Here is a 13,633-nt window from a genome sequence, read left to right on the forward strand (position 1 = left end):
GTCACATGATCTTCACTTACTGTATTTCTACCAGTATTGCTGGAAGTTTCCTCCGGTGTATTGTACTCCATGGCCTTTGTAAGGGACTCTTTGTGACTTTGTTCTAACACAGATTTTAAAGTATAATACGCTGATTGGGCTCTACTCAAAAAAACACCACACCTGCATCCGTAACCCTACTGGTGAACACCCACATGTCTGTTTACTTAAAGCCAGGATACGGTTTTATGTGCCTTTGACTGCCTTTTGGGGTCTAGGACACAGGTCAGGGCTGGTGGCAGAAATATCTTCTTGTTTTGGTTTGTCTTTAATTTCAACTTTCTCTCTAGGTTTTCAAAGAGACCAAACAAAAGAGAGTGTCTGTTTTAGAACTCAGCAGCACGTTTCTACCTCAGTGCAACCGGCAGAAACTCCTCGAGTACATTCTGAGTTTTGTGGTGCTGTAGGTTACTCCTGGCACCTCTGGCAAGTGGAGGGCATCGGACGAGTCCCTCGTAGGCTCCAGCCTCTGGCTTGAGAGCTGAAGGTGCCGGCATGTGGGCAGGTTTGGCCTGTCCTGCTGTGACGTGCTGGAAGACAAGTGCCTTCCCCTCCACGGGGCTGTGCTAACCCCTACTCCGAGATGACACTGCAGCCTTCGTGTGATGCTTGGGGGCCCCCCGGCTTCCGCTTGCAATTCATCGTCAGTAGATGACACAATGAAATCTCAGAAAGTTATTCTGGAGTTTATTAAAGATTTCCCTTTTAAGTATAACCGTTAAGGACTAAATTACTGTGATGGGCACAAAAATGTAGATTCATTTTAGAACCGAATCTTATATAGTATTCTTAATACTGTCGGATAATTTGTCGGTATATTTTCTGATTAATGGTTAATGCTTCCTTTAAACGTAATTGAGTCATCCGTTCACTGTTTTGTTTTTGTTTTTTCAGTTTTACCTTTGTCAATAGTAGCTAAATTTTAAAGGGGACACCTTTCATCCCAAAGTGCTTTACAAATGAATGGGCTGATCTATATCACACCCAGGTATCACTGTGCTGTCCTTTGAGGTCAGATTTAGAAAGTGTTTGAAGAGCTACATGAAAACACAATATTAGTTTAGGTCAGAAATAGAGCTACAATGTGATCAAAAAGTCAACATCAGGAGGTAAATTTGGCTGGCAAAATTCAAGGTAAACTTGGCCAGAACACTGACTTTGAACTTTTGCTCATATAAAAAAGTGCCATTGAGTTTTAGATGACCAGCAAGTATTTAGGAACGACTCCTGTTTTATGTCTGTACCCCTTCCCACCCCTCAGGTGGCACCTGCCTCTCCCAGGTACAGCTGTTTCTTGGAGATTCTCCAACCAAACAGCAACTGTCCTAACTTGATTCGCTTGGCCTGATAGACTGTGTGAGCGGAAAGTGCTGTGGCTGGAGGCTGCTGACCCAGGCCTCTCATGCACTGTGTACAGGTTGTGCACTGCACCCAGTCCACATGACTGGTGCCCGCTCGAGTTGTGTGGTGTACAACCCGTGTGCCATATATGTGGGAGCCCTATGGACTGCTCAGGGGTTGGAGGCAGTTACGGATTTTTAGCTGTGAGGAAAAACCATGGTTTTTAACAAATATGTATGGGTTATATGCCTAAACCCTGATGTCACATAGTGGCAAATTAGTATGGAAAAATTTTCATAACGGGTAGGTGCCTTCTTAGGAGGAGGGAGCATAACTGTTCATTGTGATAATTATGGTGTGATTTCATAAAGATCATGTGATATTAAAATATTTTCTAACAGCTTGTTCCTTCTCTCCATGGTATTATGGAATTAGGAATTTTTCCTGATGAATATTGCATATAGACTTTGAATTTGAAAGTACTGAGAATTCAGTTTGTACCTTTATAAGCTTGGATTTGGAACACTAATGGTAGCCCATGAATATCCTGTGTGTGTCGGGAGAAGGAAGGGGACTGATGGGTACTTCACGTCGTATGAAAGATCTCGTTTGAAACTCATAGCAATAATGCTGTGCTGTTGTGAGCTTTTTCCAGTCTTCTCAGATTCCATGCTTAAGATCTCTCTCTTCTCTATAGGAATTCATGTACCCTTAAGCCATTGTCAGTGTTGTCGCGGCTCCAGCGTGGACAGGGTCTCCACGTGGTAGCACTCCTTGCACTGACGGGGACGGAGGAACACTTCTTCTGTTGGCCAGAGCCCTGCACGTGGGGGACACCCAGGGGGACTTCGTTACCCCGTGGGTGTTCCTTCTCCAGGCGGGCGGTCACTGCACTAGTCTTGCTCATTCTCCCTCTCAATTAGAGATCAAGGATTGCCCGAGCACTCTCTCAAGTTACCTGGGAAGTCAAGGTCGGGACTGCCCTGCCCGTGGCTTCCACTAAGCGCTGCTGCCGAGTCAGCCTGAGCAGGGCACAGTGGCTGCCCTGGCTTCATCTTCCTTTCCGGTTGTTTTCTAGAAATACCATCAGATGCTTTGGGGAATGCAATGTATGATTTGCTAGCTCTCCCGCAACTTAACTCACTGTGAGAATAAATATGCATGCTTTTTGTAATTAACTGGTGCTTTGAAAACCTTTTTTACGGAAGAAGAATCTCAACCAAAGTTATGCTCATCCAGACAAGCTGACCCGGGGTTAATTTTAGCACAACTCATTCTTCAGTGCCTCATTACTGAAAAACGAACATACATCATCACAGTAAGGCTTCCAGATAGCACTGTTTTTGCTTAAAGATTTATTCTCACCGTTTTCCAAAAGTGAATGGCTTCCATGTAAGATGATACAAACTAGGTGCTTGTAAATAATTTATTACAGTTTACTGCATTTCTCTAAAACTGAAATGCATGCCCTCCAGGGGAAGACTGTGAGTCAAATTAAAAAAACAAAATCCAATAATGAGCAATATGAATATGCACGCTTTCCAACTGAGAATATCCTAAGTGATTTCAGAAAAGAGGAAGGATTTTTTGCTCCCTTAATTTCAAGAAAAGCAAAGGGAAGGAACTTGCGTGAGACGCATAGAACTAGTAGTAACAGGGAAAGTACTCCCAGGTCTTCCTTCTCAGATCTGTTCAGTCCCTCGAAGTCACGAGGATGAGTGGAGAAAATACATCAGGGATCGCCGTGAATGTAAACTCAGATTGTGGAACTTCTAGGCACCTGAAGGGGAAAAGCATCTCCCACGGTTCTCCGAGAATGCAATCTCTGCGCTGTGAGATGTTCACAGGTGTTTTGTAGAAGATGTGTCGCTGGTACGATAAATGTGTACGTGGATCCTCTTTTTTAGAAACTCAGCAGTGCACTCTGGCACGGCGTGGGCTCAGGACGTGCCAGTCCCAAGCCTGTTTAACCCAGCATTTCCAAACTGTTGTCACCCCAGGACCTCTGTCCCCCTTGGTATCCCTATGAGCCTCTCACTAGTATGCCATGGAAAACATTTTGGGAAACACTGCATTAGGTAGTTTTTTAAGGGGACAAAACAATATGAGATGGCACGGAGGCAGAACTTGCATGCATTTTGTACAATCACCTGTTACAGTTAGTGGATGTATGCCCCCCCCGCCCCCCGCCCCCCCCCCCGAGACGATAAGCACAGAAAACTCATATAGTCATATAGGCGGTCAGGTCTCTTTGATGGAGAGATCAGCCGTCCATGATCCTGGGTTTTTCCCTGAAAGTAATAAAATTAACACAAGGATTAACTGGGGTAAATAATTTAAGGTTTTAATTCAGATCTAGAAGAAAGTACTGCACAACTGAATGCAGATTTTTATCCACAGATAGTTCTAGTGTTTAGAAATGGTAAGACCTATCATTGAAGTTTATAAGACTTAATTTGGATGTAAATCTGTTTTTTAAAACACTCTTTTTAGGAACTTGAGACTTGGCGTCTGGCGTTCTAGCTTAATACAAACTAATGATTGCATTTGAAAGAATTTTGACTTTATTTCTAAACATCTAAAGCTCTGAAATGCCTTGATGGAAGGTGTTATTTTCCTGTTGTACAAAGAAATGTTAAATTGTTGTAAAAAGAATTACTATAAAGTACTGTGAAATAATACTGCGTGATTTTGTGAGCGAAACTTTTTTGGAAATGTTGATTGATTTTTATGCCTGTTAATGTATTGTAAGAAGCACAGAAGTGTAGTTTTGTTTTAATAAATCAAAAAATGAATATATTCTTGATGTCTTGCATTTGTAGTTAAAAGTTCCTGACATAATTCGTTAGACAAACAATTGTTCTTGTTTGACTTTACATGGAACTTTATTAAAATGCTTATAGGAAATAATCTTACATAAATGCATGAGCTTGCAGTGCATGGTTTTATTACTGATCCATAGCTCTCCAAATTTGATCAAGCATTTGGTCTCCTTAGTAAATATTCACATTACAGAGAGATACTTTGAGTTTCTGTCAAGATTCCTTTAAACTTGGTGCTTCTGTCCTATTTTTATGTACTGAAGTGTTAGGTTTTCCCCACCGGTTCATAATAGTCGCCCAAAAAATATTAGTTGACTTTTTTGACAAGTAAGGCAAGTATTTCTTACAGCACTATTTTCTGTGGATCCTTTGGAATCACATAAATGCAGCCTTCTCAAGAAGAGAGTGCCCTCTGGAAAGGGAGCGAACAGGTGCCTGGCCATGCTGTCCATGTCCTTTGGGTACGTGGCATGGCTGTGAACCTGACATTCAAGACCATCCCATCTGTTCTCCACCACACCCTCTATCTGAGCTTTGTACTTTTCCCCCTCCGGTTTGCTCTGGAAGATTGTTGCCAGGACTGTGTCCTTGCGCTCTGGTGCATTCATTTCTTTCTTTTTAGCAACTCTTGCTGCGGCCAAATGTGACCTTCCCTTTATCAAACAAAATTCCCTTTTTTACAACCACTCACTCTAAGTGGTGTTCCTTTTGAAGGCTAATCTCTTAATGTTCAGTTCTGCCCACTCATTTCAGGCCTGTTTATTCCCTTTTTTAACAACTGGCAGTCTGCTCTACACACACATCTAGTAAAATTCTTATGTCCCTCCTTGGCAAATAGAAAGGCGTTTTCCTGGTTCTTGTCCACAGCCCTTGCGACGTCCATACCGCAGCCTGGCCTCTCAGTGAGATGCTGCTTCTGCCCTTCTAGCTTCCCTGGCCCTCTGGTCTTCTGTCTCCATCAGAACTCCTTCTCCAGCTCTTCCTTGCCTCCCACCCCTTATCAGATGGTCCTGATATTGTTGCTGGAGCCTCTGAGTTAAAAAAATCAATTTTGTCTGAAATCTATTTTTATAGGAAGGAACCCAGTTTTCATGTGCCAGTGCAACAAACGATGTGATCTTGTACACTGGCTTGCTGGGCCCTTTTCTGTCTCATCAGCGGCCAGTTCATGCCTTCTGGCCTGGGAGACAGCGGCTATGAACGCATCAGTTCTAGATGCTCCTTCCAGGAGCCAGAGGGCAATCCGTTGTTGGAAGAAGGTTGACCGTGCTCATCCGAGTTAAGCAGGGACGAGGTCTCAAAGCAAAGCTTTGATGAGGACCACTGGGTAATGTTTAACCATGCGGGCCGCGCGCATCTGAGTCAGCCTTTGATGTCAGGCTCATTGCTGTGCCCACATCAAGGAAGGGGTATGTCAAAACAAGGCAGGGTTGCACCTGTCAGTGGCCTTGGTACTAGGGCCAAAGCTACTTCTGGCAGGGAGTGATGAGAATAAGTGCACAAGTTCAATTTCTAGCCTTCTGGGAAAACGTCTTGCCATCTTCCCATTGCAGGTCAGTTGAAGATTAGAAAGAAAAGAATCCATACACCTTTTAAAGTCCTTAGTTCACATAGTCAAGATAGAGAACTTCGTAGAAGTGACGTGCCTACATAAGGCAAGAGCAGATGTAGATAACCTTTCCCCTTGCTTCCTTTTGGGTTCTTTATTGGTGGGCTGATCCTATACCTAGACCCCCATTTGCCTGCCATGGTTCCTTTGCTTACACAGAGTTGAGCAGGAAGAGAGCCTCTGAGGTTGAAGATGGCTAAAATTGGCTGCCATTTATTGTGTATCTGTCATGGTGCAGAGCCAGAACTCAGCAGTGATTGCCATAGGTGTCGGAGGAGGTTATCCAGAGAACGTGACCCCCCCCCCCCCGTCGACCCGCAGCCTGGACCAGGGCAATGGGAGGCGCCTCACCCCGCCCCTGTACATTTCGCCTGGGATGTACATTTCGCCTACTATTTCTGCCCTAGCAGACATTTCAAGGAGGTAGTGCTGAGAGAGGAAGGAGTTGTTCAGATCCTCTGGAGGGCTCCTGTGACGGAACCCTGTGAAGGTCTCTCAGTGAACTTTTAAGATTCCGGTGTGGAGATCTGTTTGTCTTGCCACTGCCCAGGGCAAGCCTCATAAGTAAGTTCCCTTGCTTGTTTAAGGCTGCCACCTACCCATCTGGAGTGGTCTGCCTCTTTCTTTGGTGTCTCTTTGCCCTTAGTGTACAAAGGCCAGTTTGTGAAGGATCATAAGATAGTATTTTTAGTATCCTGTGTGTCAAGCACCATGCTGGTCACTTGGTGGTGGTCATGTTGCTAGCGGGCTTGTGATCCTCAGCATTGTGTTTTATAAGCACTCAGGGAAGGCACTCCGCCTCCCTGGTGGGTCCCCGTCTGGAAGAGGGAACGGATAACATTGACCCAGAACCTGCAGGTGGCATTTATTTGGGAGGTGTTTTGAGTGGCAGGCAGGCTTTGGTTGAGCTCACGCCGAAGTCTTCCACTGTGTTCACTGGGTTGGACAAGTCACTGTCTCTCTTATGGAGGGAAGAGGTTAGGTTCCACTCTGTCCTCCCCCGGGGCAGCCTGTGGTCCTGGCCCCTCCGTCTGGGGTCAGGAGATCTCCCCTCCCCTACAAAGCACCGAATAAATCACTTCTAAATCTGCGCTCCTGGGACAGTAATGGTATCCACAGGGTCAGAGCTACGTAATGCTCTAAGACTCAAAACAGCAAGTCATTTTTTGATGGAAAGTTAGCTTCTATCTCTGGGTTCTGAAGTTTTACAGAATCTGCTTTGTAGGAGCCTTCCAGCCTCATTAACTTTTCCCCACTGACGTTCCCGCTCACTGTAGGCACAAAGCAGGCAAATTAATTTGGAAAGAATGTCTCAGATGGGCAGTGGAACACAACCATTGTTTTTGATCAGGACGAAACTTAATTTTTATTGGCAACAACCTTCCATTGAGATCATTCCCAATGAAAATCCATTGTGCTCTCTAATCCATTGTACCGGGGACATCAGCGTAAATGGTGTGTCCATGGTTGCTGTTTTAATTCAATTTTATTAACAATAAAATCCTGCCAGTGCCCAGGAAACAGTTTTACATAAATTAAGGTGAAATGTACAAGTTGAAAGACTACTTGTCAGAAAGGGCGTTCAGATCTCATGACACTGGAAGGGGCCAGAATGGGACAGACATCGAATTTCTGCAGACACAGATTTCTGTAGCAGAGATGACCCTCAAGCGCAAAAAGACGCACCAGGAACCAGACAAATTCCCCGAAAAGATGTGAGGAAATCAGCTTTAAAAATTACAGAATAGGGGCACCTGGGTGGCTGAGTTGTTGGGTAGACGTCTGCCTTTGGCTTGGGTCATGATCCCGGGGTCCTGGGATCGAGCCCCGCGTCGGGCTCCCTGCTCTGCGGGAAGCCTGCTTCTCCCTCTCCCACTCCCCCTGCTTGTGTTCCCTCTCTCTGTGTGGCTCTCTCTGTCAAATAAATAAATAAAATCTTAAAAAAATAGAAATAAATAAGAATTATAGAATAATTTGAAGGGATGAGATGCTTGGCTATGTGTAAAGTAACCCCCTGGCAAGGTCTTTAGTGATACAAAGTTCAGCAAGTCTGCAAACTAGAGTCAGTAACTGTTTCTACCCATCTGGGCAAACACTTGATTTCTCCCATTTGTAAATTACAGCAGCGAGTCAGAGCCCCATGCCTATCATGGGGAACAGAGATGGGCCAGTGGGCTGGCTATGCTTTGCAAGTATAATTCATTCTCCCAGTGCCATGGAACTCGGTCTTCTGGAAGCAGAGTTCTTGCAGGAGATTCTGTAGGACTCTGTCTCTACCCTCTTGGCCACCTGGGGGTCACTCAAGAATGTTCCAGCACCCCTTGTCTGCCTGGATCAGACTGCTGAGGGCAGTCTCTGGCTGGGAAGCATGAGGGGCCCACAGAGCAAGCCAGAAGTGCTGGAGTGTTAACATCCCAAGAGTGACCCTCAACCAAGGAGGGGTGGGAACCAGACGATAAATAGATGGCTTTTTTGCCCCTCATTGGAACAATTCAGAGGACCCCCAGTGAGATTAAGCTCCACCGGCCATGGCAGTGACCCACTCATTATACTTTTTTCTTGGCTTTCCCTCTGCTGTGTCTCCCTTTGCCTGTCCCTTACTGGTGCTTCCTGGCACCAGCTCACACATACATGACTTGTAGATAAATTCTTGTTTCAGAAGCTGCTTTTAGGGGAACCCAAACTAAGACAGCCGTCATGACTACTCGTTGGCTAGATGCTGAGCTGCAAAGCGATGTTAAGAGTGTTTCCAGAGACTGCTAAGTTGGACTCACCAATGCACTGTCATGCCAGCTAGCAGAACAATCAGAGAGGGAGAGAACCTGACTTTTCTAATTCCCAGTTTGCGATCCATGTTCAAAGATGGTGATGAGGAATGATCTATAAACATTGCCCTGCATCTTTTGCTGGTTGTCAGTGGGAAAGATCAACATGGTGCTTGGAGAGATCAGCATTCAGGTGGTAAATGTTCAGGGAGTGTTATTGTTATCAGTTGCCAACACGGACAGGGTTTAATAGGCGGGGGGGAATAAGATACAAAGTGTAAAGTGAGCAGCTCCCTGTCTCCTAGGAGACACGGGACTTTTCCCAAGAAAAGTTACCTGGAGGCAAATACAGAACCTGCTGTGGGAGATGTGGGGCGAATGACTTGGCGGGGAGGGTGCATGGCAGAGTCAGTCTTCAGTAGGGTCTGGAAGGCAGCGTGAGAATCAGGCGGTGGGAATAGGAACCCTTGCAGAACCTCACTCGATAAATAAATTTCACAGAACTATTAAGTTGCGCATGGGTCACCTGTGGGCTTCCTTCAGCCCAAAGACCTGCCTCCTGCTGCTTAACTTTGAAATGCCAAACAAATGGAGTCAATGTGCAAGCTGTCAAAAAGATTTCTAAATTCTAAAATTCTAACTTTTGTTAAGATTCCTAGAAGACCGGGCGCCTGGGTGGCTCAGTTGGTTAAAGCGACTGCCTTCGGCTCAGGTCATGATCCTGAAGTCCCAGGATCGAGTCCCACATCGGGCTCCCTGCTCAGCGGGGAGTCTGCTTCTCCCTCTAACCCTCTTCCCTCTCGAGCTCTCTATCTCTCATTCTCTCTCTCTCAAATAAATAAATAAAAAATCTTAAAAAAAAAAAAAAAAGATTCCTAGAAGATCTGGCAACGGTGGGTCTGCATTCCACCTGGAACAATGGGTTCAGATGAGGCCTGTGGCTTTTAGTTTGTTACAGTCCCCTCCCCTTCCCCCACCTGATTGTTCCCAGGCACTGAGGCCAAGGGTCAGAGGTCACTGAATCACTGCGCTTGCTTGCAGTTTTTAATTTTTTTCCCCCAAATACTGAGCAATGTCTCTAAATGCATGTCTTTACTTAAAATGACAAAAAGGAAAGCCATCTGAGTGTGCGGATGCGAAAGGTATTTTTTTTTAGGCGAGAATAAAATGGTACATATTGAGCACGAACTAATTGCTGGTCGCTGAGCTAACAGCTTTCCAGGCACGCCAGCCACTCCCCATTTTACAGATGAAGAAGTGGAGGCAGAACGTCTTGGGGAAAACCCTCAAGTTTCTTTAAAGGAAGCATGACCAGCCTAGCGTTGGAACCTTTGCTCTTTCCACCAAGCCCCGGGGCTGCCTTGACCTTGCGCTTCTTCCCGAGTGCTTGAATTTCATGATCTGGGTTTGGTAAGTCCCCAAGTCACCACATTCAGGGGTGGGTTAGGGGTGAGGGTAGTGGGGGAGAGAGTCCGGGGACACACTGGAAGTGGGTCTTATGGTCACCCCTGTGACTTGAAGCCCGCCTCCCAGGACCCACAGGCCTCCCAGTCCTGCCTCAGGGCTCACGCCCGCCCACCCCGGGACAGAGAGATGTTTCAGGAGGGGATGTGAGGGCTGGCGTTGAGTGTGACGGATGGGCGAGTCCCAAGCCTGGATGAGGAAAAGCAGGCCATGACCAGGAAGTCATGGGTGACTTCCGTGTTCACAGCTTTCTTCAGGTACAGAGCCCTGAACCGCCAACATAGTTTTGAACAGGTAAGGTCCCGTGCAGGAGTCTTGGGGCTTCTGGGTTAACTGTCTTCCTGACTTGACTGCTGCTGATGTGTCCATAGCTTTGTGATTCAGCCAATGCCTAGAATCTGCCCAGGCTCCCTGGCTTCAAGTCGCAGCTCCCTCCTGACCAGCCCAGGGACCTCCCAGCTGTTTCTTGATTACCCGCCTCCACCCACAGGGGATACAAGGAAATAAGGAATGTTCGGGAAGCATTTAGCGCCAAGCCTGGCACATAGGAAATGCTTTATAAATGTTAGCTCTGTCAAGGCTCTGTCCCTTTCCAGATGACTCAGAAACTTTCCCCAGGACCCTCTGCTTTTTCTACTTCCATCTGCCCGCTCTCCCTTAGCCAGAGATCTCCGGAACACTCTGGCAAAAGCTATGCCAGCCACGTGACAGGGCAGCATGGTCAGGAACAGTGCTTTGTGCTTCCCTGGCGGAGGTCGTGAAGCCTCCGACGCCAGATGGCCCCAGTCTGGTCCCACCTGTACGGGGAGGCAGGGTGTGGCCACGCCGGCTCCGTCCACTAGGTGGCGCGAGCGCCCCACCGAGGGCTCCTGGACTCGCCCAGACCGCAGGACTAGAAGGTGCGCTTCCGCGGGGCGGGGATTTGAGAAGCTCCTTCTGCTCCCCAGCAGCCGTGGCCACAGATGAGACCTCAACATGGATCCTCCAAGGGGAGGAAAGGGAAGAGAAGAGACCGCAGTGGGGAGGGGTGGGATAGAAAGGGCAGCAGTGGGTGTGGTTCCTGCGGCCCTAGGTCCCCTGTCTGCTGTCCCCGTGGAACAAGGATGCCGATGGGTGAGGCCCCAGGGAGCCCTGTCACCTCTGCCTTGGGCTTATGTCTGTGGCTGTGTCTCGGCCCATCCCCTGTGTTAGTTCAGGCTCTGGCCACTCTGTCACGCTCTTCGGTCCCCCTGCCCCCTGTCCCTTCTGCCTTGCTGTCCATCTTCCGTGAGCCTTTCGGCTCCTCCCAGAGCCCTCCAAGACCACGTCCCCTCGCCTTGCCCTCACCGCTCCCTGTAGTCAAGCCCAACCCCTCGGGAGCCTTCCTTAGACACGCCCTCCCCTGCAGCCTTGTCACCACCTCTGCACGTTCAAATCTTCTCTTTTCCCCCCTGGGTCACCTGCAAGTGATTGCTCCTCCTTCTGAACCCTCGTTGCATCTCTCCTATGGCACTGGACACCTTCATCCATTCCACTGAGCCCCTACTGTGTGCAGCAAGGTGCTGAGTCGTGGTGAACAGCACGGACATCTCGGCCCTCGTGGAGCTTGCCTTCCAGGTGCTGAGCTCGGCCTCAGGGGAGTGAACATGAGTGTAAATGAAGCACAGAGGAGGATGAATGAAGCCAAAGCGGTGCTGGGGTGCTGCGAGAGAGCATAACTGGGATGTGGACCGGGGGTCTTCTCTGAGCAAGTTGACGGTTAGGCTGAGAGTCTGAAGGGGGGCTCCGGAGTGGGCTGCTTCTGCCTACGGGGCAGCACGAGTGGGGCTAGGACAGGAAGGTGCCCGCTGTAGAGAAGCTAGGAGAAGGCTGGAACCCAGCACCGAAGGGAAATCAAGGCTCAAGCCCTTTAAAGGGCACTGTTGCCGCTTGCTGTGCCGCGGCCTGGCGGGGAAGGGGAAGAAAGGAGAGCACGATGCACGGAAGTTGATGGTGTCCAGGACATGGTGGGAGGAGCTGGGCGAGTGGGCCCACTGGGGTATGTGCTAGAGATTGACAGACAACTCTCCCCTATCACAAAGGGATGGGGTCTTGGGTCAGGTTGAATACCAACGCCAATGGCTTGGGCTGGGGTGGAGGGGTTCTGAGGCCCTGTGTCGTCTGAGAAGCCAAGGGTGACACGATGGAGCAGCCAGCTCCCGGGTTGGGCGCAGGAGGGGCAGAGTGACCTGGACAGTCGATCTGAGGTTTGAGTCATAGACTCAGAACTTCCAGAGGGCAGGAACTGTGCTTGATTAATTGTTGTGTTCCAAAAAGCATTTCCTGGGGTGGACTCCCTTGGGCAAAACAAGCATCAGGATTTGATACTGCCAACGGGGCTGGAGCAGGGTCCGCTCCGCTGCCTGCCCCTGGCTGTGTGAGGAATGCTTGCTGTGCATGGAGACAGTGAGGGGCCAGGCTGGGCAGGCTCTTTTCCCCTTTGCTCTGTGCCCACGGGGCTCTAAGCCCACTGGGCCCTCACCGCTATTGCTTAAGCAGCGAGCTCCAGATCCCTCGTATTCTCCCTTTGGTGGTCCTGCCTGCCTGCTTCTAGACCTCTGGAAAGTGGAGCGCTTTAGGAGTTCCGTGGTCCAGATGGCCTTGCCGAAGGGGACAGTGGGTGCCTCCCACACACCCAGAAACACATCCCTGATGCCTGAATCAGATCCGAACTTCAATCCTAACAAAGATTCTACCGGCTGTAAACTGCCTTCCTCCCGAGAAGGAGAAGGCTGCCCTGTTAGGTCTTGTTTACAGTGTCAATTTCGCACCTTACTAAAGCTGAGATCCACAGAGCAAGCTGGGGGTGGGAGGGAGGATGTGTCACTTTGCGCCTGGGATCTGCGGGAAGATGGCAAACGCTGAGGAGGGGCGTAGGGAGGGACAGGAAGCCGGAACGGTGCACAGTTTTGCTCCGGCCCTGCCCCTCTGGGAACGTGAGCCATCCTCCCCGCCCCGCAGGGAAGAAGCTCCAGAAGCCGGAGACGGAGGCGCGGTGGAGGAGGACCGTCTGCACTTCCGCCGCTAGGGGGTGCCCGCACCCTTCAGTGCGGCCGGCAGGTGCCAGCGCCCGGCTTGGCTGGAAGGGCCGTTGATAGTGGGCGAGGTTTGGGGTGTCTCCGGGACCTCAGGATGGACATACTGTAGTGCCTGGAACTGCTCTCTGGCATCCCCTGCACCCCCTCCTCCGCTCCGGTGCTCACACGTGGCCGCTGCTTCCTTGGGCTTCTTGCCGACCTGCCCTGGCCCCACTACTGGCCATGTGAGCCCTAGAGTGGGGACCCCAGGCCAAAGCCCCCAACCCCGGTGGTGAACATTAGACAGGCTCCCCGAGTTGGCCCCAGTGTGTGTGGTCGGGTCGGCCCGTCCGGGATCCTGTGGGTGCCTCCAGCCCCCTCCCTAGAGGGTGACTTTCCTGGGGCAGCACCCGTCTTTGGCCCATCTGTCCCTCTGCGCGCTTCAGGCCGAGCTGGGTGCTGCACTCAGTAGGAGCTCCTCGGATGCGCTAGAGCCGCGTGTCTCCTGGGGGCCGGCTCCCGGCGCGCTGCTGGCTGGGGTGGTGGCAAGGCCTTGGC

The 13,633-nt window shown here is 49.4% G+C and overlaps 1 protein-coding gene across 7 annotated transcripts in view; it reads left to right on the top strand.

The window, feature by feature from the left end:
* GPAM (glycerol-3-phosphate acyltransferase, mitochondrial) overlaps window positions 1–4,177 on the top strand; it is a 59,150-nt gene extending 54,973 nt beyond the window's left edge. For all 7 annotated transcript variants that reach the window (XM_073904204.1, XM_073904206.1, XM_025880769.2 and 4 more), the window contains one exon: window positions 330–4,177. In XM_073904204.1, coding sequence (XP_073760305.1) covers window positions 330–446 — 117 coding nt within the window. In that variant the 3' untranslated portion in view covers window positions 447–4,177. The remainder of the gene's footprint in view (window positions 1–329) is intronic.
* Window positions 4,178–13,633: the final 9,456 nt, after the last annotated feature.

Source organism: Callorhinus ursinus, unplaced genomic scaffold (assembly GCF_003265705.2).
Source record: "Callorhinus ursinus isolate GAN/ISIS: 27379988/994484 unplaced genomic scaffold, GSC_fseal_2.0 scaffold20, whole genome shotgun sequence".
Taxonomy (NCBI): Eukaryota; Metazoa; Chordata; class Mammalia; order Carnivora; family Otariidae; genus Callorhinus; species Callorhinus ursinus.